Below are 22,521 nucleotides of genomic sequence, written 5' to 3'. Positions count from 1 at the left end.
TTGCTACAGCGCAACTCTCGCGCGATCGTGGAGGTGGGAAGTATCCCGGGCTGGGGGTGGGGGTGCGCCGCACAGCTCCTGTCGCCGTTGCGGCTTCCGGTGCTAGGTGGAGGGAAGGAAGGAGGGAGCCGGGGAGCGGGCCAGGGGAGCAGCCGCGGTGAAGTAGGCTTGGAGAGCCAGAGAGAGCGGAGTGAGAGGCAAGTGGAACTTGCGGGGGCGGAGGCGGTGGTAGCAGCGGCGGAGCTGGGAGCAGGAGCAGGTGAGGGGCTGGGGAGGGAAGGCGGGTCCCTGTAGCGAGAAGAGGCTTGGTCAGAGCGGGGTCTGAGGAGCTAGAGGCCCCCCGCCGGGCATCGCCCGGCACTGGTTTGTGTAGTCCTTCCCAGCAGACAGCTCAGAGAGGGGGCGTCCAGCCAGCCTCTAGCCTGCCCCCGCGTGTGAAGGACGCGAGGCGGGGGTGGGGGTGGGGGTGGGGGCGGGGGCGCGCACGGATTTGTCCTCCGCCTAGCACAAGGGGGCAACCTGGGCTGCAGTTAGGTTCTCCTCACCAGCCAGAGGTGGGCTTTGGAAGGGTCCGGGTAGAAGGGTAGAAAAGTCGTCCAGTGAGAGGCGCTGCGGGGGCGGTGTGGCTGTTTGTCTCTTTTTTCTTTTAAAGGGCTAGGCCAGGGAAAGCTGCTGTCTCCCTCTCCTTCCCCCACCTTAGTTATAGAAGACCGGAGAAAAGCCTCGCCGCCGTTACGCTGCCCCCGCAGTGGGTCGGGGTGCACAGGGGCTCTGGAGGTTAGCGACAGGGGAGGCTGGTGGGCACCCCAGGGCCACTGTGCTGGTGAAGGTTTCGCTGTCGGGCCTTGGGGAAAGGCTGGTTGGGAAGGGGGCAGTAGGTGGGGAGAGGGTGGAGGAGAGGCAGGGGGAGGGGGAGGGGGAGGGGGATCTGAGCTGGCTGGGAGGAGAGAGGTGGGGCGTTCCTCCCGCAGGCGTAGCGGGGGCGGTCTCAAGGGAGGAGAGAGCATCCTGTCACTGGCCCTGAGCTTGTGTCTTCCAATCCGCTTTCTTTCTTTAGGAAGTACCAGGATTCCCGGAACAGAAAATGGAGCCCTTGCTTACGCCAATCGTTTGAGGGAAGAAGGGGGAGGTGGGGAGGTGAAGTTTCCTGTTAAAAACGGAGCACTTGGTTAGCTAAGTAGTCACTCGTTTTGGGGGGAGTTCCTTTCTTTCTGGGTTGTATTACGGCCCTCTGCTCAGGCCATACCAGGAGGAATGTGGTAGCGGAGGTAAAAGTGTGGTATGTGGTTAGGAGTGAGAAGAAATAGTGAGGTCATTAGGGTGAGGGAGAAGTGTAATGTAAAACCTGTCTCTGATGCTGTTGGATTGGGTCACTCCTGCTCTGTGGCATGAAAGTTTTATTGGGAGGAGAACTGCTGCAGTCTCTGAATGCATGGGTCAGTGCAACAGGACAGAAGCTAGTCATTGCTCACCTTCACCCTTGCCTCCAGTCAGGTAGGTGGACACAGTCTTCGCTGTCTGCCATTTTGTTTTTGGTCTGTTGGGGCAATGCCCGAACTTAAGACTGGCACGGGTCAGTGGGTTGGTCCTTGCATATTGGACCCAAGTTTGAATAACGTGTGTAAAAGCTCATAATAAGAAAGCAGCTGGTCCACTGAGATTCATCTTGGCTCAGAATGAATCACTGACCTTGGATTCAGCCAGGAAAGGCTCCCATGTATCACATATTCACATACCTCTTAGCATACTCTTATGTAGTAAAAAAAATTTTTTTTCAAATGTTTTTGGTAGTACTGGGGATGGAACCTAGGACTGCAAGCACGTTAGGCAAGCTCTACCACTGAGCTACACCCCCAGCCCAGTCAGAATTTTTGTATGTCTATGTTTTGCATATGTGCTGCCGAAGCAAGCACTGTATGTCTGTTTTGCTTTTCTAAGGAGACTGCAAGTTTTTTGAACACAGAAATTCAATCTCCCCTCTTGTGTGTTACGATACGTATGCACATAGTAGGCATTTGTAAACACAGCACATGAAGGTAGTTTCTAACTACAGTTTAGGGAAAGGAAAGGAAATGGCTGGGCTGTTAGCAGAAGTGGCTAGAGATAGCTGAACAAGGTACAAAGATTCTTAGTCTGTAATTGGTTTTTCCACCTTTGTTCTCTCTCTCTTTTTTTTTTTTTTTTTTTTTGGTGGTATTAGGAATTGAACCTGGGCCCTTACACTGAGCCACATCGCCAGCTCTTTTTTTTTTTCTTTCTGGTACTGGGGATTGAACTCGGGTCCTTGCGCTAGTGGGGCAGGCGATGGAACCACTGAGCTAAATCCCCAGCCCCATCCTCAGCTCTTACTAATTAAAAAAATTTTGAGACAAGGTCTTGGTATGTCACTAAGCTGCCTAGGTTAGGCAGTGTTGCAGTCTTGCTGCCTTGACCTTCAAGGGTGCTGGTATTGTAGCTGTGTGCTTCCCCCAACCCCACTAGGGATTGAATCCAGGAACTTTGTACTGAGCTACATCCCCAGCCCATTTTTTATATCTTCTTTTGAGACAGCTTGGCTAAGTCACTAAATTGCCCAGGGTAGCCTTGATTTTATTGTTGTTTGTTTTTTGAGACAGGATTTCCATATGTAGTTCAGACTGGCCTTGAACTTGAGGCAGTCCTCCTGCCTTAGCCTCCCAAGTGCTGGAATTACAGGCATGCACCATCACACTAGGCTAAGGGTTTGAAATTTTGATTCCCTTGCTTCAGCCTCCTGAGTGCTGGGATTATAGGTGTATGCCACTGCACCCAGCTTTTCACCTTTGTAAGAAGCAGAAAACAAGCATAGATAATGGAAACTAGGACCCCCAAAAAGGAAGTAGTAATAAAATACAAGGTCATTATTTATCTGAAGTTCCAGATTTCTTGTTTCTCTGTTGTGGAAAAAGGGGTCTTCCTATCAGACCTAAGCTTTTTAAAGTGTTGTCTATGAGTTGGGATCCTGGAGTTTACAGAGGAGAGGCCAATGTATGTTTGTAGTGCCTGGCAGATTTGTGCCAGTGAACGGTAGCTGCTATTATACTTACTGCAAGTATAAAGAAGAGCAGAGGCTGGGCATGAGGGCACATATCTGTAATCCCAGCACTCTGGGAGGGTTGCAAGTACAAACCCAGCCTGAGTGATTGAACAAGACCCTGTCTCAAGATAAATTCAAGCCAGGCCTTATGGCATATGCCTGGCACTTGGGAGGCTGAGGCAGGAAGGAGGATTACTACATATTTGAGGCCAAGCTGAACTATATTTTGAGACCCTGTCTCAAAAAACAACAAAAATTCAAAACAAGGCCCTGGGTTGAATCTGCAACTGCCCCCCCCCCCCCAAAAGCAGACAGCAGGCTGGAAAGAGTAGAAGTGAAATCTCGATCTTTTTTAAAGTTTTTGGGGGTTTTTTGGTACCAGGGGTCAAACTCAGGACCTTGTGCTTGTGAGGCAGGCAGTGGAACCACTAAGCTAAATCCCTGGCCCCAATTTTTTAGGTTTTTTTTTTTTTTTGAAACAGGCTCTTACTGTGTAGTTCAGGCTGGCCTTGAACTTGTGGCAGTTTACCTGACCCAGCTTCCTGAGTGCTGGGATTACAGGCATGCGCCCCCACGTCTGGCAAGTGAAATCTAAACTGCAGAATCATGTTGTAGTCTGTTTTATCTGCCCTGTTCTCTTTCCACCAAGTTATAATAAGAGGAAATGGGTTTTGAGGACAGAGGGTAAGATTTATTGGTTAGAAGGAAGAACTTTAAAACCACGTTGTTAAAGCTATTCATGTAACACTGGGAATAAATGCCTGTTACCCAGCTACTAAGGAGGCCAAGGCAGGAGGATCACAAGTTTAAGGCCAGCTGGGCAATTTAGCAAGATCCTGTCAAAAGTAAAATGACCAGGGCTGGGAGTGTAGCACAGTGTTACCTGGATTCAATCCTCAGTCCCTGCTCCCACACACACTCACAGTATGTACCTGAAGCAAATTGTGGAATCTGCTTCCTCATTTAACTCTAGAAAATGGATGTCCAGAAGCCTGAGATTCAGGGTGGGTGTGGTGGTACATGCTTGTAATCCCAGCACCTGGGAGGCTGAGCTAGGAGATCATTGCAGGTTTGAGGACAGTCTGGACTGCATAGCAAGACCCTGACAAAAACCTGAGAATCAAAACACCACTGTAGGGGCCGAGGATTTAGCTCAGCAGGTGCCACCGCCTGCCTCAAAAGTGAAAGGTCTTAAGTTTGATCCCCGGTACCAAAAACAAAAACATACCACTGTATTTGGCTCTCCTCACCCTTTTGGTTGTAGATAAATTTAGAGATGAAAGGATATAGTAATTAAGAGTGGGCCTTGGAGTCAAACAAAATTGGTTTCATATCCTGCCTGTGCTATTTACTAGTTGCAAATTTTTGCTAAAATTATTTTTTCTCTTGTCCCTTTCCTTGTTTGTAAAGAGGTAATGATAGTTCTTACATAGTAGGGTTCTCATGAGAATTAAATGAGATAATAAATGGCTGGGCATGGTGGCAGATGCCTGTAATCCTAGCACTTGGGAGGCTGAGGCAGGAGGCCAGCCTGGGTTACATAGTGAGTTCAGGGTCAGTTACAGAGACAGTCGCTGTCTCAAAAATAAATAAGAAAAAGATAAATGTAAATCAGTGTCTTACAAAACACACAGTGAGCACCAAATAAATGTTAGCTGCTAACCCATATGGTAGAGCAACAGTAATACGAACACTTTTTTAGTATGTGTGCTGCTGGAGCGAGCACAGTAATACGAACACTAAGTGCTACCTTAAAGGAGAAGAGGTTTACAAAAGAACCACGTGGTACCTGAGGTGCTGTGTAGCGGGATGGTTGTTACCATGACTTTCTGCACTGGTCGCAGGCAAGCAGTGAAATCTTTTTTCGGCATCAGCCTCCCAGAGGCAGCTCCTGCTGCCTGAGTAGGAGGCGAAGCTGGAGCAAGATAGGGCCCTAAACCATCATCACCGTGGATATAGGGTGAGGATGTGGGGGCTCGAGAATAGTGCTTGTTACAAAAGTTAGTGTGGGTTTGCAGTAGTGGTTGAGCATCCTGGTTGACCTAGGTCAGAGATTTATATTCCTAGTCTTCTTGTTTTAAGCCTCAGTAGTATTTCAGCATCCTCCATTTCCTGGGCCACTCTTTTCATTTAGTCATATGTTCTTAAAATGTCTGCCTCTGAGTATCTTTTTCACAGTATACTGTGTTAAGGTCCAGGAAAAGACCTGACCAAGGTAAAGGTTCTGTGAATGTGTAAGGGCTTTGTCACGGAACTGTGCAGAGGGTCTGCTGAACCGTGTGGACCGAGAAGGAAATGGCCCAGGATTTCCGGGATCTGCCATTATCACTGTTTTCCTGAAGTACATCGAGGTGACTGAGTATGGCAGGTCTTGTGGCACCCTTTTGCTCTCCTGTTGGGGATGAGAGCATGGCCTAACCTTTATTGTCTTATGCATAAGAGTTTTATACCCAAACCAGTTGCAGTGCACATGCCTCTAATCCTAGAACTCTGGGAGGCTGTGGCAGAAGGATTGCAAGTTCAAATCCAGCCTTGGCAATTTAGTGACTTAGTGAATTAAAAAAAAAAAAATTTGGGGGCCGGGGATTTACCTCAGTGGTTCCGGCGCCTGCCTCGCAAGCGCAGGGTCCCGAGTTCAATCCCTGGATCAAATTGGGGACCTTGTGCTTGCAAGGAAGGTGAAGAAACCACTAAGCTAAATCCCCCCCCCCCCCACTAAATTTTTTTTTAAAAGGCTGGGATGTGACAGTGAGCTGTTAAAAAATTTTTTTTGAGACTGTCTCCCTATGTAGTCCTGGCTGGCCTTGAACTCTCTATGTAATCCAGGTGTGCCTCAAACTCATGATCCTCCTGCCTTAGCCTCCTGAATATTGGTATATGCTACTTTTTTCTTTTTTGGTACTGGGGTTCAAACTCGGGTCCTTGCACTTGCGGGACAGGTGGTGGAACCACTGAGCTAATCCCCGGCCCATATGCTACTTTTAAAAATTAATCTTTTTCAGTGGGGTGTGGTGGTGCATGCTTGTAATCCCAGCACTTGGGAGGCTGAGGCAGGAAGATTGCTTGTGAGTTTGAGACGAGCCTGGGCTACATAGTTTGAGGCCAGCCTGAACTGCATAGTGAGGACCCCCCTCTCCCCCTGCCAAAAACAACAAATTGCTATTTTATTTTTTTTTTCTGGTACTGGGAATTGAACTCAGGACCTTGTGCTTGCCTCGCAGGCACAGTGCTATTGAGCTACATCCCTGGCCCCTGAAAAAAATTTTAAACAGTAAAATCTTGAACTCATATACATAAAAGGGTTTAAAAAGCACCTCTAGTGGTGATGGAGGAGCATAATTAATTAGAGCCTGTCATGGATCTTCTCTCTTGCCAGGCAGCCTCTGAATCCCATCTAGGGAACTCTAGGGCTCTGAGGTCATGGAAACCCCATCCGCATTTTGGGGATGGAGTTTTGCTGCCCTCAGTAGGAGTAGTCTTAGCAAGCATGTCAGTCACTAGATACTGGGCAGTCATGGTGGTGGATGTTGGGGACATGAAAGACAAATAATGTGTGGTCTCTGTAGATAAAAGGGCTGAAAGTACTGCAGGTGTTCCCAGCCCTTTTCCTATTGTTAGGTGGACAAATCTGTTTGAAACTGGAGATGAGCTGTAGCTACCCTAAGCCCTGACTGCTTGTCCATTGGATTTTGGGATCAGAATCTCGGGCATTGGGAAGTTTCAGTTCTGGAAAGCAAAACAGACAAGCATGCATGTATCATACTGTGGTAAGTCCTAGAATAGAAGTGTCGGAGGTGCAGAGGGATCACAGATAACACATTGTCCAAGGTAGGCAGGCAGTTCCCTGTTCTGCATCCTTAGCCTGTTCTATAATGCTTGACTTGGCTTGTCTAAATCCTGGCGTCATTTTTGACGTGTTCATTGTTAATGCCATCTATTTTTTTTTTTTAAACTGGGATTGAACCCAGGGCATTCGCAATGAGTTATATCCCAAGCTTTTTTTTTTTTTTTTTGGAGACAAGGTCTCACTGAATTGTCCAGGCTGGGCTCAAATTTGTTACCCTCTTGCCTTGGCTTCATGGATTTTATAATTCAGAAAGTCTTCTGGATATCCAAGGCTGTAGGTATAGGCATTGGAGCAGCCATAGAATATTAGGAGGTGGAATGATTGTAAGAGTAGGGCAAGCTGAAAGCTTTGGTCAGAGGGTTGTGCCACAGAATGTTCCAAAGAAACAAATGAGTCTAGTTTTTATCTTGTCATACGTTTTTTTTTTTTTTAAAAAAAAACAGGTCTTACTATGTAGTGCAGGCTGGCCTTGAACTTATGTGTAGCCCTGGTTGGCCTTGAATATGAGCTCCTGTCTAAGCCTTGCATGTAATTCCACCTAGTCACTGTTTTATCAGCGTAGGTCTCATATTCTGAAATAAACCATGGATGTGATCTATTCTTACTTGCTGATGGTTGTTCATGGGAAAGGCTTGTCTTTTTTTCCCATTAGAAGGAAAACTGGCATAACAACTGTGGCTTGAGCATAATCACCTGAGTTAAGAGGGTCTAATTTTAGTTAGATACATTTAATTTATACCAAGGTCATCACTGATTGCCTAGTTCAGTAGGGGCATTTTAGGACTTACTTAATTTGACCATTTTATAGTCTTTGACACTGTTGTCTTTAAAAATTTTTGAACCCAGGATCTTATGGATATTAGGCAAGCACACTACCACTGAGCTACACTCCCAGCCCTACCCTTGTCATTTGAATGTTCTTCCTCGTTGGTGTCTGATATCTTGGTGCTTTCCCTTCTGCCCTTCTGGTTGCTTTTTACTCTCTTCTGGCCTTCTTTTCTTCCCCCTACTTACTCTCTCTGTTTGTGGTGCTGGGGATGGAACCCAGGGCCTTGCCCATGCTAGGCAAGTGCTCTACCACGGAGCTGCATTCCTGGCCCTGCCCACTACTTTGAGTGTTCATATGCCCCAGTCTCTCCTTTTTGGCCTTTTCTCCTTCCTATCCCACTGTACATAACCTCCCTAGGTTTACCAGTACACATCAGGTGCAGAAGTAGAAAATACATGTGGCTCAAACATAGGGTTTATTAAACTAGCAAGAAGTGTAGTTGAAATAAGTGAGCCATAAAACGACAAGTACTGTGTGACCCCACTTCTGTGAGATGCCTGGAGCAGTCAGAGTCAGACACAGAAAGTGGGTGCAGTTGACAGGAACTGGAGGGAAGGAGGGAGGGGAGTTCCTGTTTGACAGTTTCAGTTTTTGGAAAATGAAGCATTTTGGAAATGAATAGTGCTGATGGTTCCACAGCAGTGTACATGTACTTAATGCCACTGTACTGAACACTTGAAAATGGTTAAAATGATAAATTTTATATATACATTTGCCACAGTCTTTTACAAGAAGTTTTTAGGAGTAAAGCATGTCTTGGTTTTTGTTAATCCACCAGCTTATCGATAAGGACCTGTTTTCTCTCTTTTTTTTTTTCTTTTGGTGTTTTGAGACAGGCTCTGGGTCAAGGCTGGCCTCAGCCTTATACTGATCCTCCTGAGGGCTGGGGATTTAGCTCAGTGGTTTCGCCACCTGCTGTGCAAGTGCAAGAACCTGAGTTCGATTCCCGGTACCAAAGGAAAAAAAAAGTAAAAGAAGTATGGTTATCTCGTCTCGGCCTTTTGGCTAAGATCAAGTGTAGTGATCCTCCTGCCTCAGCCTCCTGAGTGCTAGGATTACAGGTTTGCACCACCATGCTGGCCTAGGGACCTGTTTTTTTCTGTTCTAACTAGAGTTCCGACACACAACACACCTAAGTATCCTTCATGGTCTCAGTATTGCTCTAGCATCTCATCTTTCTGTGTCAGGAGTTGAAGGGTGAACAGGAGAGCATGGCCATGTGAAGAAGACTTGGCTAGATGCTCTCGGCAGATTTTGCCCCCATCTTACTATTAGAATAAGTACATGAACATTCGTGACCCATCTACATCTCTTAGGCTGATTATGTTTCATTCTCAAGGGCTGGGGAAGGGACATCTTTGCTGAAATACATTTCATAACCTCCCACCCCACAGCATCTAAACAAAATAGGGCTTCTATTAAGACAGGAGGGCCTGGCGTGGTGATACGTACCTATAATTCCTGCACTTGGAGCGCTGAGGGAAGAGAATTGCCAAGTGTTTGAACTACATAGCAAGATCCTGTGTCAACAACAACAACAAAAAGACCATGCAGGGGGCGGGTTTTTAGCTCAGTGGTTCTGCTGCCTGCCTCAAAAGTGCAAGGACCGGAGTTCGATCCCTGGTACCAAAAAAACAACAAAAGACCTTGCAGTCGGGGATTTAGCTCAGTGATTCTGCCACCTGCTTTGAAACTGAAAGGAGCCGAGTTTAATCCCTGGTACCAAAAAAAACAAAACAAAACCATGCAGTGCACCTAAGCCATAAACCTGGGAATCATCTTTGACTCTTCCTTCCTACATTTAATGAACAGTTAAATCCTATGGATTTTACCATTTTGATGTTTCAAATCTGTCCTCTCCTTTATTGCCACCTCAAGTAAAGAACTTGTGATTTTTCGTCTGTATTACGAAGCTCCCAGTGGTCTCTGCCTCCAGTTTTTCCCTCTTCTTCTTTTTTTTTTTTTTGGTACCAGGGATTGAATTCAGGACCTTGCACTTGCGAGGCAGGTGAAGCGCCACTGAGCTAAATCCCCGGCCTTCCCTCTTCTACTTTACTCCTGAACTACCAGAGTAGTCATTCAAAAGCACATGTCTGATCACATCACTTCACCATAGCCTTTACAGCCCTTCATGATCATCTCCTCACCTTTCCAGCCCCCTTCCTTACCAGTTACATCCATTTTCCATGCTTCATCCCAACTGCAGCTGACTCTGGCTAATAAAAAACACTACCTGTAATTCAGATCTGTGTGCCTTTGCCTACACTATTTCCTGTCATTCCTTCCCTCTTCCTTATTGTCAGATTATGTCTTCTTCAAGGATCAGCTCAGGTGTGACCTGCAGATCGTGTCTGGGAATTGTCCTTTACCTTGTAGTCTTGATTAACTGCTGTGGCTTTCTTTTCCCATAATAGTACAGTATGTGCTTACCCCACTGTCATCCTCACATCTTTTTGTTGTTTGGTACTGGGGATCAAATCCAAGGGCTTTGCACTAACCTACATCTCCGGCCCTAATTCTTTTTGGTTGGTTGGTTTTTTGTGGTTTTTTTTTGGTATTGGAAATCGAACTCAGGACCTTGTGCTTTCGAGGCAGGTGGTGGCACCACTGAGCTAAATCCCCAGTAGTAGTTTTTTTTTTTTTTTGGTACCAGGGATTGAACTTGGGTCCTTGCACTTGTGTAACAGACGGCAAAACCACTGAGCTAAATCCCCGGCCCCCTAGTAGTAGTTTTACCATTATTATTATTTTTTTGGTACTGGGGATTGAACTCAGGTCCTTGCGCTTGCGCAGCAGGTGCCGAAACCGCTGAGCTAAATCCCTGGCTGATTCTTTTTTTTTTTTTCCCCTTCGGTACTGGGGATCGAACTTGGGACCTTGTGCTTTTGAGGCAGGTGCCAGAACCACTGAGCTAAATCCCCGGCCCCTGGCCTAATTCTTTTTAATTGTGTAATTTGAGACAAGGTCTTGCTGAGTCACTTAGTTGCCCAGGCTGGACTTCAGCTGTGATCTTCCTGCCTCAGTGCATATCAGCTATGTCCCACCACACTGGGCGTCCACACTGTTCTGTAATCCTTTGCTTACTAGTGTTTCCCACTGGGCTGAGTTTCATGAAGGCAGAACCTTTCTTCTGTATCCCTAGTTCAGTATATTCAATAAATGTGTGATAAATCAGAAGTGATTTCTTGGCTTTGGGAGATCTTTGTGTCCAATGGAAGGTGCTGAGATAATAATCCAGGAGTTCTTGGGTTATGATTTCCATTCTCTTGACACAAAAACATGAAATTTACAGATGTCACAAGCCAGCTGCACCAAGAAATCTAAGTACAGACATACTCTGCTTTCGTTTCCTTAAATTGTATTGGTCTGTTTGGTTAGCAGTGCTGCAAATAGCATTTTTATTAGTGATAGCTCAATTTGAAAATTATCTGGGAACACAGCTGCTTTTGCTGCACCCTGCCTGGCAGCAGAGGCCTTGGGAGACTCTGATCTTCTTTCGCCTGGACCCCAAAGAGGAGAGGTGATGTCAGATCACAAGTCCCTTCACAGGTGTCTCAGAACGTATACCTGATCAGTCACGAATCTGGTGGGAGAGTGTGTGACCGACTGGGCTTCGACTCAGAATGGCCTGGAGGTTGAGTCAGGTGGGTTCCTGCTACGCAAGCCAAGATGGTTGAGCAGCTGGCTCCAGTAACAGCCTGCTCTCCTGTCGGGGTGGAGGTGGAAGTGGGGGCAGGGGGTGGTCCTCAGGTGAAGACATCCTCAGACGAGCTTTAAATCAACCAGTCTGCTTTACTGAACTCTTATTAGAGTGTCCCACACAGATTGTACTGGAGCATGGTTTTGGAGCTCCTGTTGTTATTTCTGTAACAGTTTCTGACTGTGAGATAGAATATCAGCCATCTTTGTTAGTAGAGATACTACTGTATCCTGTTTTTCATCTTGAGCCATTCACCTTCAGTTTTAACTGCTATTCCTGGTTTCCAGCACCCCTTGGAGCCCTGGCATGCTGCTCTATCAACATAGGAATACCATCTGTGGTGAGAGTTAACTGTAGGCTATACAGAACATAGGGAAACAATACAGAGTTTATTTGGTTTTTTTTGTTTGTTTGCTTTTTTACCATTCTGCTTCCTATAGCTTTGTCTAGGAGCGCATTGTGGTGATAGTGAGAGTTAGCTGTTACAGCCAAAGATCTGTGTTCAAAGCACAAAGCTGAAAGCTGCCATCCTTGTGGTAGGGACAACATGCTCTCTGGTTATAGACAAAGACGGAAAGCCAAGAGAAGAAAGTAGTGTCCTTTGGAATGCTCATATAAGTCAAGCCCTGGATTATAATTAAGAGTCATCATATCCAGTAATTTCAAGGCCCTAGGCTATCCCAGGGGGGAACATAGTTGCTACTGGATATTTAATCAACGTATTAGCTTCACTGTATTATGAAATGGCATAAGAAAATAACACCAATGCAAATCTTCTAGTCCCTTTTTGGTATTCCTGAAGCAGTCCTGGGGTCAAATATGTGTGCAAAATGGCCAGAAAATAGAAATAGGTGTAACACTAGGGTCAAATTTTGTTTCTCTGTTTTTGTTTTTTTGAGACAGGGCCTTGCTGTTTAATTCAGGCTGGCCTTGAATTCACTATGTATCCCAGGCTGGGCTTGAACTTGACCTTGTGGTAATCTGCCTCAGCTTCTTAAGTGCTGGGATTACAGGCATGTACCACCATGCCCAGTTTAGGCTCATCTTTTAAAGCAAGATTTCAGCAGGATGGCTTAGAGAAGCAAATGAAAGGATAGTGTTAACGTGTTCTGGGCAAGGGGTGTTGGTTGCTCATGCTTCTTTCAGCCATTCCTATATTTCCATTGGTTGGTCGGTTCTTTCTTTCTCTTTTTCTTTTTCTTTTTTTTGCCCTATCGGGGGGCCTTTGTACTGAGCTATATCCCCAGCCCTTTTTAAAAAAAAGGGTTTTTCTTTTGAGACAAGGTCTCACTATGGAGTTTAGGCTGGTCTTGAACTCACCCTAAACTTGCAGTGGTCCTCCTACCTCAGCCTCCTGAGTGCTGAGATTACAGGCATGTGCCACCACACCCAGCCTTTTTCCTGGAGACAGGGTCTTGCTAAGTCACCAAGTAACTCATGGGCTGGGCTCAAAGTTGGGATCCATCTGCCTTAGCCTCCCAGAATGCTAGGATAACAGATGTATACCTGGCTTATTGGTATTCATTTAATCGAAGTAGTTCCAATAACAGGACAGCAAGATGGATGTGTAGTATAAATCCAGTTCAGAATCAGGGCTAGTCCCTGATACCAGACCTTTAAAGCAAAGAATCACTTGAGGATGAAGGAAAGACCACTTGAGCAGGAGGCAGGACAGAAACTAGGAGGACTTGGGGAAGGTGGACATTTCTGTGAAGGTGTTGGTGGCAGAACCAGAAGTCTGACTGTTAGTTACTAGCATGGGTGCAGTTTGACCTTTTGGCTGGACAGGTGTCTTGTCCTGTGGCCCCCCCCCCCCGTCACCCCTCCCCATACCTCAGCCCGGCTGGGTTGAGGCTGAAAAGGCAGGGAGCCGGGCTAGTGGACAGCTTGACAGAGGTTGGAGCCCCAAGGTGGAGGGAGCCATGCCTTCTCCCTGGGGTGTGAGCCCTGTGGGTCAGGGGCAGGGCTCATCTGGGGAACCTACCAGGAGTGCCACGCCTGGCTCATTAGTGATGTCTTTGAAGATGAAACACTCCATAACCACTCATTGTTTCTGTGTTTTGGACAAACTAGTACTTTAGTCTCTAGGGAGTGTTGATCTAGCTGCTTTGCACTAGTCTGGAATTTGCTGCAAACTGAGTAGGAATAACAAAACAAAACAAAAACAAGCCTGAAGAAGTTTTTGAAAAACAACTAACCTCCCACCAAACCCCCATGCTTTGGCTTATAAGTAGGATTTTTCCCCATCCACCTTCCACATTCTTGAGTTGGGTGCACTCTGTCCCGACCTGTTCCTTTGCCTTCTGGGTTTGGGGTGTGTGTGTCTCTGGTTCCCAAACTGGAGCTACCAGCAGCTGGCATATGGCGATTGCAGATAAGCTGATGCATCCCTCCTCCAGGCAGAGAACTGGCTGGCATGAGTGGCTGGGTCCCCATTTCGTGACAGTTTCAAGGATGCATTTCTGTGGCTGCCCTGTGCCATTGAGAAGGGAGGGAAGAAGAGGGGCTAAATTAATGTGTTTCTGTTTCTTGGGAACAGTGGCTGGTGGATAAGTATTTTTGTATCTTCACCATGGTTCTTACTGCCCCTGCTTCATCCGTTCAGGGGGCATTTGTTAAGTGCCTATGTGTACCAGGTATAAACACCCAATTTGAGTGAGTTTCGAGTGAGGGCAGAGTGATCCCTTCTAGGGAACTTCTAACTGGAAGTTAGTTCAGCTATTTACTATGTGATAGGCACTATTCTGGGTACAGTAATACCTCAGGTCATGAACGCTTCTGTTGTCAAACAGTTTGGTTCTCAAAAGCATTCAAAAAGTTTTGCTTCTGTTCACAAATTCTACATTGAGTGACAAACACATTGAGTGGCCATCTTACCCCCACAAAAACCCAGTTATTTTCCCAAAAATGTAAAACAGGTTCCTGAACCGAGGTACCAGTATACTAGGGACACAGCAGTGAACAGAACATATAAGGAGCTGACATAGGAGGAAGGAAAAAATACAGCACGAAGTCATTATGTAGTGTGTCAGATGGTGATTGTTTGCTTGTTTGAGACGGGTCTCACTATATAGTTCAGACAGGCCTTAAACTTACTATGTAGCCTAGACTGGCCTCAAACTCACAGTGATCCTCCTGCCTAGGCCTCCCAGTGCTGGGATCACAGGCATGGGCCACCACACCCAGCCAACAGATGGTGATAAATGGTGGGTAGTTTGGGTTTTTTTGTACGGAGGATTGAAGTCAAGCCCTTTACACTGAACTACATCTCCAGCCCCTCTTTACTTTTTATTTTGAGACAGGATATTCCTAAGTTGCTCAGGCGGGACTCAAACATGGCAATTCTGCCTCAGCCTCCTGGTAACTGTCCTCCACCACACCTGGCTTGTTTTAACAAAATTGTGTGAAGAAAATTAAGAGTGGGAAAATGGAGTAAGAAGTGATATTTGGTGTTATTCTGGTCTTTAGGGAAGGCCTCTTTGGTAAGTAGCATTGGAACAAACACGTGAAGGAAGTGAGAGCAAAGTCCATGGCAGTTATCTGGTAAAGGAGCCTTCCAGGCAGAGGGAATAGCAAGTACAAAAGCTTCCAGGCAAGAAAGTGTGGGCAGGTTGCTGTGGAACAAGCAAAGGGAGAGTGGCAAGAGATCTTAGGAGAGATGTAGGGGAGTGTAGGTCTTACAGGGCCTGTAAACTGTGGCATGGACTTCGGGTTTTACTGAAAGGGAGTTTCAGAGCTGAGAGAGGTTTCTTTGCTTTTTGCAGTTTTTGAGGTTGTATGTGCTAGGCAAGCACTCTACCACTGAGCTACAGCCTCAACCCTTTTTTTTTTTCTTTTTTCTTAGTACCAGGGATTGAACTCAGGACCTTGTGCTTGTGAGGCAGGGACGGTGCCACTGAGCTAAATCCTTGGCTTTCTCAGCCCTTTTTAAACATTTTATTTTTGAGTTAGTATTGCAAAGTTGCCCAGACTGATTTTGAACTTGCAATCCTCCTGCCTCAGCCTCTTGAATAGCTGGGCTTACAGGCTTGCAGTACCACATTTGGAAAGAGAGGGTTTTGAACAGACTTGATTTTGGTTTTACACATGGTCACTCTGGCTGCTATGTGGAGAGCAGGCAGATGGGGTTAGGGAAGTAACAGGGCATGAGCTGACTGCCCCGTTGCAGGTGACCAGTTCTCCCTAGACGGGCCACAGCGAGCTTGGGCTCTGTCTGGCTGAGGACAGACTCTGTCTGGCTCTCCACCCCACCTCCCCGCTCTTAAGGTGCCACTGTGTGGACAGAGTACAACTTTAGCAACAGGTAGTTCACAGAATGTAAAGAATCAGCTTCTCTCGGGAGTTCTACTCTCTTACTTTCTTATTTTGTCCTCACACTGGTGTGGAAGAAAGATGGAATTGTAGACTGTAGGCAAGGAAGCAGCCCCTTGATTAGAAAGGAGAGCATAAATCTCGGGAACCTGGCAAGCCTGGACTTTGACAGCAGTCACAGAGAGCCACTCCTCATTCCATGCCTTCCATTTCTACCCTTTCCAGACGTCTCAGGGTAAGGTTGGGGGAGGGAGGGGCAGAAGTGATCTTGCAACGCCTTGTGGTGTAGTATAGAATGTCAAAACTGAAGGGACTTTAGGAATCACCGGGCTGAACCATCTCAGTTTACAGATGCAGATCTGGGAAGATGAAGTCACTTTCTCAGAGTCATGCAGTAGGTTCCAGACAGCAAGGATCCTCAGCATTCCCTGCTTTGTCTCTGCTCCTAAAGGTCCAGGATGTGCCTGAGTGGGCCTTGGTATTTGTAGTCCCCTCAGGCTCTCATTTGTCATGAATGAATTCCAGCTATGACTTTAGTAAGTTCCACTTACATGAACTCCTGACAAGCAAATGGTAGTAATGAGTTTGTGTTTCCTTTACCTAGGATCAAGTCCTCCATACCAGGGACCAGGCTGCAGCTGCTTCCACTTGAGCCCCCCTATCCGTAGAGAGCAGCTGCTGTAATCATGGGCAATATCTTTGGAAACCTTCTCAAGAGCTTGATTGGGAAGAAGGAGATGCGCATCCTGATGGTGGGCCTGGATGCTGCCGGAAAGACCACTATCCTGTACAAGCTGAAACTGGGGGAGATTGTCACCACCATCCCCACCATTGGTAAGGGCCCAGCTTGTATGTGGCCTTCTGTGCCGGCAGCTGAGGCATGGCAGGAGGTTTATTCCTAGATCCCCTACCTGGCCACTTCTCCCCAGACAAGTCCATGCAATTTGTAGACCTCAGAGAATGATGACTATTTAGTTTAGTAGCAGCTGCTGGGGGCCTGCTGTTTCCCCACCTACCTTGGCCCTCCCTAATGGGAGAACTTCCACAGCCTGGCACTGTATACCTGCCCTCATGCACTAGAGTTGGTTTGTTCTCTGTGTTCTTTGGAAAGCAGGTGAAGGGCTTTTTTGTTCCTGCTGTCAGCGTAGAATTGCTTTGGATCTTTGGGCCAGTCCTGACTATGACCTGCCTGTGGGAGGCAGAACATTTGCCACATGGATGGGAGCTCTGGGTCATCATCTGCAGCTTGCTTTGCATTTGGGGCTTCAGGACTGTAGCTCATTGCTCATTCTTCATCTGCCTCTCAGCTCCCCATCTTATTTGAGGCAGATGGAAGGAGTGGGGAAGCTCAGCTTCCTGACCAGACCCCCTCATCCTCTTTGACTTCGGTCCTCAGGCTACTGGGCTTGAGGATGACTTAGCTTTCCTTTTTAGTGTCATGACCTGTTGTTCTTTTTTTCTCCTGAAGGATTTAACGTGGAAACAGTAGAGTATAAGAATATCAGCTTCACAGTGTGGGATGTAGGTGGCCAGGACAAGATTCGGCCCCTCTGGAGGCACTACTTCCAGAACACCCAAGGTATGGCTGATGAACTGCGCAGGACTGGCATGGATTATGTGGGGAGGAGTGGAGTGTGGGTGTCTTCCTTGATTGTAGGCAGCCAACCCTTGCCCTGCTACAGCTTCTAGGGCTAGGGAAAAGGAGGAAAAACCGCAACCATTTGAACAGTGTAAGGAGAGAATGGTCTTTTGAGGGTGGGGGAAGAGGCCATCTGTCGTCTCCGCAGCCTCTGCTCTGCCTCCCTAGGCTTGATATTTGTGGTCGACAGCAATGATCGGGAGCGAGTAAATGAGGCCCGGGAAGAGCTGATGAGGATGCTGGCCGAGGATGAGCTCAGGGACGCCGTGCTTCTTGTCTTTGCAAACAAACAGGTGAGACTTCTACCCACCCCTGAATTTGGGAGAGCCCAACCTGGTTGTGGAGATCATGGGGCCTTGGGTTCATTGTGTGGGAGTCCAGGCTCTCAGTTTTGGAAGTGTGGGAAATAGGAGCAGTTGGCTTCTTTATGTCCCTTTTGTCCTCTGCCTGTCTTTATTTAGCAACAGTTTCGTCTTCAGGGATTGATGTGGTAGATGCATCACCTCAAATCTTTCTTTCCTTTTCCCCGTTACACACTTCACTAGAACTCTTGTCACTCCTGCTGTCAGACAGATTTGATTCTTGGCCTGTCTAAATCACCTCTCCACTTTCCTATGAGCCCCATGCAATATTCGGTTTCTAGCTTCTTAGTGGAACGACCATATAGAGCCTTGGATCTGGGGGTCTAGGGTGACCAAGTTCAAAGTAGATCTCTTGGATCTTGTTCTGGGTTTCCTAAAATGGAGGAGGAGGGAAAAGTGCTGGAACACATCTCTTTGGTAGATGGGTGCTCTTCAAGCCTTTGGAAGCTCTTCAGGCTCCTTTGTGTTTGTCTCCCTCACACTCCAGGATCTGCCGAATGCTATGAATGCTGCTGAGATCACGGACAAGCTGGGCCTGCATTCTCTGCGTCATCGCAACTGGTACATTCAGGCCACCTGTGCCACCAGTGGGGATGGGCTGTATGAAGGCCTGGACTGGCTGGCCAATCAGCTCAAAAACAAGAAGTGAGAGCCAGACAGCCCTGTCCAGCCAGCCCACTCACCCCTGACATACCCGTTATCTCCCTGCCCCAGTCCTACCCTTTTCCACTGCAAGTGTGGCCAGGGCCCTGGGTATCATGTCCGCATGCCCAGCAAGAGCCTTGCCTCCCCTGCCTCCCCTTCTTTCCCCTTTCCATTGACATGACCAGTCCCCAATTGCTGTCTTGATGATGAATCATTCCAATTTACTGGATTTAAAACAAAAAACAAGGTTGTTATGGTTTCATGGGATAGCCCCTCTCACCCTCTGGGTTTGGGGAGGTGGGGTGGGATATTCTCCGTTTGCTTCATTGGCGCTGGTTGTTGTGCTCTTGGCATCTGAGTCTGCCACAGGCCCCTCTCCTATTTCCTGTCTTCCTTTTCTTTGACACCCTCTCCTGTTGTACATGGAAAGTACATGGGCCTCTCTGTGTGTGCGTGCATGTGTGCGCCTGTATATATATGTATAGAGAGATATATAGGTGGGGGCCAGGGGGAATGGGGAGGGGGTGGAGTGCAGCTCAGGGCTTGCAGCCAGGACACTGCCCGCTGGAGCCTGTCACCTGCTCCATCCTTGTTGGTGAGGTAAAGGAAAGCAGGTGAGAGGGTTGGGGGCAGGCAGGACTGCCCTCTCTTCTCCTGTCTGCACGTGGGTGTTCCTGGATGGCAGGACGGATGATGGATTCTCTACCACCGTCTTCCTTATACCCCTTTCTCTCTACCTTTCTCAGGGCAGGGGTTGGCATTTCTCTAGATGATTGTTCCCAAGGAGATGCCATTCTGCTCTGCCTTGTTAGTGGGAAGGAGAGAGGAACCCACTCACTCTTATCAGCCCAGAGTGTTCAACAGATCTTCCCCCACCATCATTAGATCTGTTCTCTGGAGCTTGAGGGGGAGGTGGGGATAGCAAGACCCATGTCTGTTTGGGATCCAGGACCCTAAGGTGGGTTTTGGTGCCATGGGGGAGGCCTTGGGTTTTCTGCTTCATTCTTTGTTACTAGGAGAAGGTGAGGCTTGGGTCAGTTTTATTCCTCCCTTCCTGTGCCCTCCCCCTTGATCTTGGGGGCTGGGTGGTTTCGTCTGTCATTTTGTCAGTCTTCTTACTCTGGCAGCCCTGCTGGCCTATCAGGGCTGAGTGGTGGAAGAAGCTTTGGAGCTGGGGTGAAGATAGCAGACCTCAATAGCAACCTTCCTAGTCTCCAGTTTTCTATCTTTTCCTAGTCTAGGATGAGCTAAAGGATGAAGGTTTTCTGTTGTTTTGAGCCCCTCAGACCATCCTTGCCGTCCCCTCCATTCCAACAGCTTTCCCATCTTCCTCACCCACTTCCCATATATGGAGGTTGGAGTGGAGGAAAGTGGATCCTAAGCAGTTAGTTGTTGGTGCTGGTGAGAGGCAGTGGTCTTCAGGACCCTCCTTCCATTATTATGTAGTTGTTCCGAAGCTGCTGCTACTCTGTCCCTGTCTACAGGGGCTGCTTGTTCCTGAAATCCTGGCTCGGTTCCTGATTTCTGCGGTTTCTGTGAAGCCGTGGCTGTTCTGTGGGCTCCTGTGTGTGCTGGCTGCGCCCTGAGCTCCAAGACATATGCCCATTTTGGCTAATATCAGGGCCCAGGGACTCCACAGCATGGCTGAGGGACCCTTTCCCAGAAGGGCTGTCCCAAGGCCCACTACATGGGGCCAGGCTTCCTGTCCCTTTAACTTCAGCAGGCAGATGGATACTCCACCCAGATTGAACTGTGAGAAGTTCCAGGGGTGTCTCCCTCAGTGCCAGTTACTTGGTGACGTGTTACTTACCCAAGACGCAGTGAATGCAGGTTTCTTGCTCTCTAGGCCTCTCTGTGTGTGTGTGTGTGTGTGTGTGTGTGTGTGTGTGTGTGTGTGTGTGTTTATGCATGCATGTGCTTGCATTTGATGTGTATGTATGAGAGTGCTAGAAGTTCTGTTTCATTTTAAAATGGGTTCACTCCTCTGACCCCACAGAAGCTTCCCTTCATACTTTTTCTTTGCACTTTCTGATTTTGTGCTGTCCTCCCCTGGTTACCTTTCCTTCTCTGAACCCTTTCCTTGCCTTCTCAATTTATTCACTGCTATTGCTTGTTTTTCTGGGCCCCTCCCCCTGCCCTATTCATGATTCCCCACTCTGTTATCTTTGTAGTTGGTGAGGACTGTGCCTCTTCTCCTGCCTCACTCCTTCTCTGACCCTCCCTAGTTAGATGCCAGTTCCAGGTAGGTTTCCTCATTCCAGACCTCACCCCTATCTTGTTTTCTTGGCCTCCAGAGCCAAATCTGGGGCTGAGGGTGTTAAGCAGCGCTGGAGGTTACCCTCCTGCTGCTCCAGGTTTTTCCAGCAGGGGGCAGCAAGCGATCTTGGTTGCATCCTTGATGGCAGACCCTTGGGCAGGGGTAGTCCTTTATACATTCCTGTTTGCCTAACAGCTAGCTCTTTTGGGATTGAGTGTTTCATTGCATTTCTGCCCACTCCCTCTCCAACTCGCCTCAGGTGGGTTTATTTTTATGCTTTTCCTGTTCCAGCTTTTTTCTTCCTGGGGACTCCCCCCTCTCCCCACCTCCAAAGTTTGTGGTGTTTATAGTGGTAATTGCAGTTCTAAACTGGTTTTTCTCTTTTTTTCCTCCTCTGGAATGTAGACTGTTGTACATGTTTAATAACTCACCTTCTCTATCCTTGCTCCAAATGTGGGATAACGCAATGACTGTGACCCTGGTTGGAAATTAAACTTGTTTTATGCAGCTTTGGAGCAGACCTTCATCTTTGATGTGCAGCAGCTATGGGGCAGTGGGTTAATGGTGCAGGTAGTTCTGTTTCTAGTCCCCTTCTCTATACTGCTGCTCCTCAGCAGAGGGGCATTTGGTGGGTGGAGAGTGAGGTTATGGAGGAATTTAGGCTCATCTCTGCATTGCTTATTTCCCATCATACCTCAGAGGGAAGTTCAAAAGAATCAGGCACCAGAGTACGAGGCTGTGTGACTTTGCTCCTCTAGTTCTAGAGCTTAACACTGAACTTACCCGTATTTATTACCCATTTTAGATTTTAGGGACTTCAGTGACCACAGGGCCCTGTTGTACCCCCACTCTCAGATCTCCCCAGCCCCACACATCAGGTGCTTCTAGTTCAAACTCTGTCATAGACTAGAGTCCTCACACCCACCTAGGTCTGGACTTTGGCTGTGAAGGAGCATGAAGGGTATGTGAGCAGCGTAATGAACTTGACCCTTCATACAAGCGATGGTCTTGCATCATCTCAAACTGCAGCACGTGGTTCCCAGTGTCAGGGTGCTAACCCTTATCCAGAGATTGTGCACGTACCCTGGGGAACAGACCTTGTCCAGAAAGTCCCCTTTCTCCCATCCCATTCTCACCACTGCTCTGTTCCTCTCTCATTGCTGTTGTTTAGTTCCAGGTGAAGCAAAGATGGCATTGCCCTTGAGCGAGGTGACACAGGCAGACCTCCCACACTCCTACTACTTTCTTAACCTTTGAGATGGGAAAAAGAAAGGATTTAGGCATTTAATAAGTTTGTGAAGCTGGTGCATACCTGTAATCCCAGCGCTCTGGGAAGTTGAGGCAGGAGGATTGCAAGTTAGAGCTCAGCCTGGGCAATTTAGCAAGGTTCTGTCTCAAGATTAAAAAGAAGGGGGGGGGTGTGAGGAGATGGGACCGGGGCTTTAGCTCATTGAAGGCCCTGGGTTCAGTCCCCAGTACCATTCAAAAAAGAAAAGGTTTGGGCCAGGGATCTAGCTCAGTGGCACTACACCTGCCCCGTGAGCGCAAGGTCCTGAGTTCTATCCCTGGTACCAAAACAAAAAAAGTTTGAGAGCCCAAGTATCAGTGTGTAATGTATATGAGTTGTAAAGTACTCAGTTACCTTTTTGCTGCCTTCTCCACCAATTTTCCTGTTCAGTTTCCCTTTTGTTATTAATAAGCTATGACCCTTTAAGACCAGTGTTTCTGCCTTTTGTAATCCTCAAACTACTCTGCCCATCTGTCTTAACATCCCTGTAGCTTCAAGCAGTACCCACTTAATTCTTTCTCTTTTTTTTTTTTTTTTGGTACCGGGGATCGAATTTGGGTCCTTGTGCTTGTGCAGCAGGCAGCGAAA

The 22,521-nt window shown here is 47.5% G+C and overlaps 1 protein-coding gene across 4 annotated transcripts; it reads left to right on the top strand.

The window, feature by feature from the left end:
- Nucleotides 1-42: 42 nt before the first annotated feature.
- On the top strand, nucleotides 43-21,152 carry Arf3 (ARF GTPase 3). 4 transcript variants are annotated; one of them, XM_087200075.1, is made up of 7 exons: nucleotides 84-259; nucleotides 653-777; nucleotides 1,058-1,494; nucleotides 16,347-16,576; nucleotides 17,211-17,321; nucleotides 17,550-17,674; nucleotides 18,231-21,152. In XM_087200075.1, the coding sequence occupies exons 4-7, from the start codon at nucleotides 16,429-16,431 to the stop codon at nucleotides 18,390-18,392; spliced, it is 546 nt and encodes a 181-aa protein (XP_087056201.1). In that variant the 5' UTR covers nucleotides 84-259; nucleotides 653-777; nucleotides 1,058-1,494; nucleotides 16,347-16,428; the 3' UTR covers nucleotides 18,393-21,152. The 4 variants fall into 4 exon arrangements, with proteins under 4 accessions (XP_021098828.1, XP_004863113.1, XP_087056201.1 ...); XM_021243169.2 differs by lacking the exons at nucleotides 653-777; nucleotides 1,058-1,494 and having other exon boundaries at nucleotides 43-197; XM_004863056.4 differs by lacking the exons at nucleotides 653-777; nucleotides 1,058-1,494 and having other exon boundaries at nucleotides 72-259.
- Nucleotides 21,153-22,521: the final 1,369 nt, after the last annotated feature.

This window comes from Heterocephalus glaber, unplaced genomic scaffold, assembly GCF_053883595.1.
Source record: "Heterocephalus glaber isolate CG9 unplaced genomic scaffold, H.glaber_assembly_v1.0 deba00001733, whole genome shotgun sequence".
Classification (NCBI taxonomy): Eukaryota; Metazoa; Chordata; class Mammalia; order Rodentia; family Bathyergidae; genus Heterocephalus; species Heterocephalus glaber.
The sequence above is the reverse complement of the archived record's forward strand: the minus strand, read 5'-3'. Positions and strand labels throughout refer to the sequence as shown.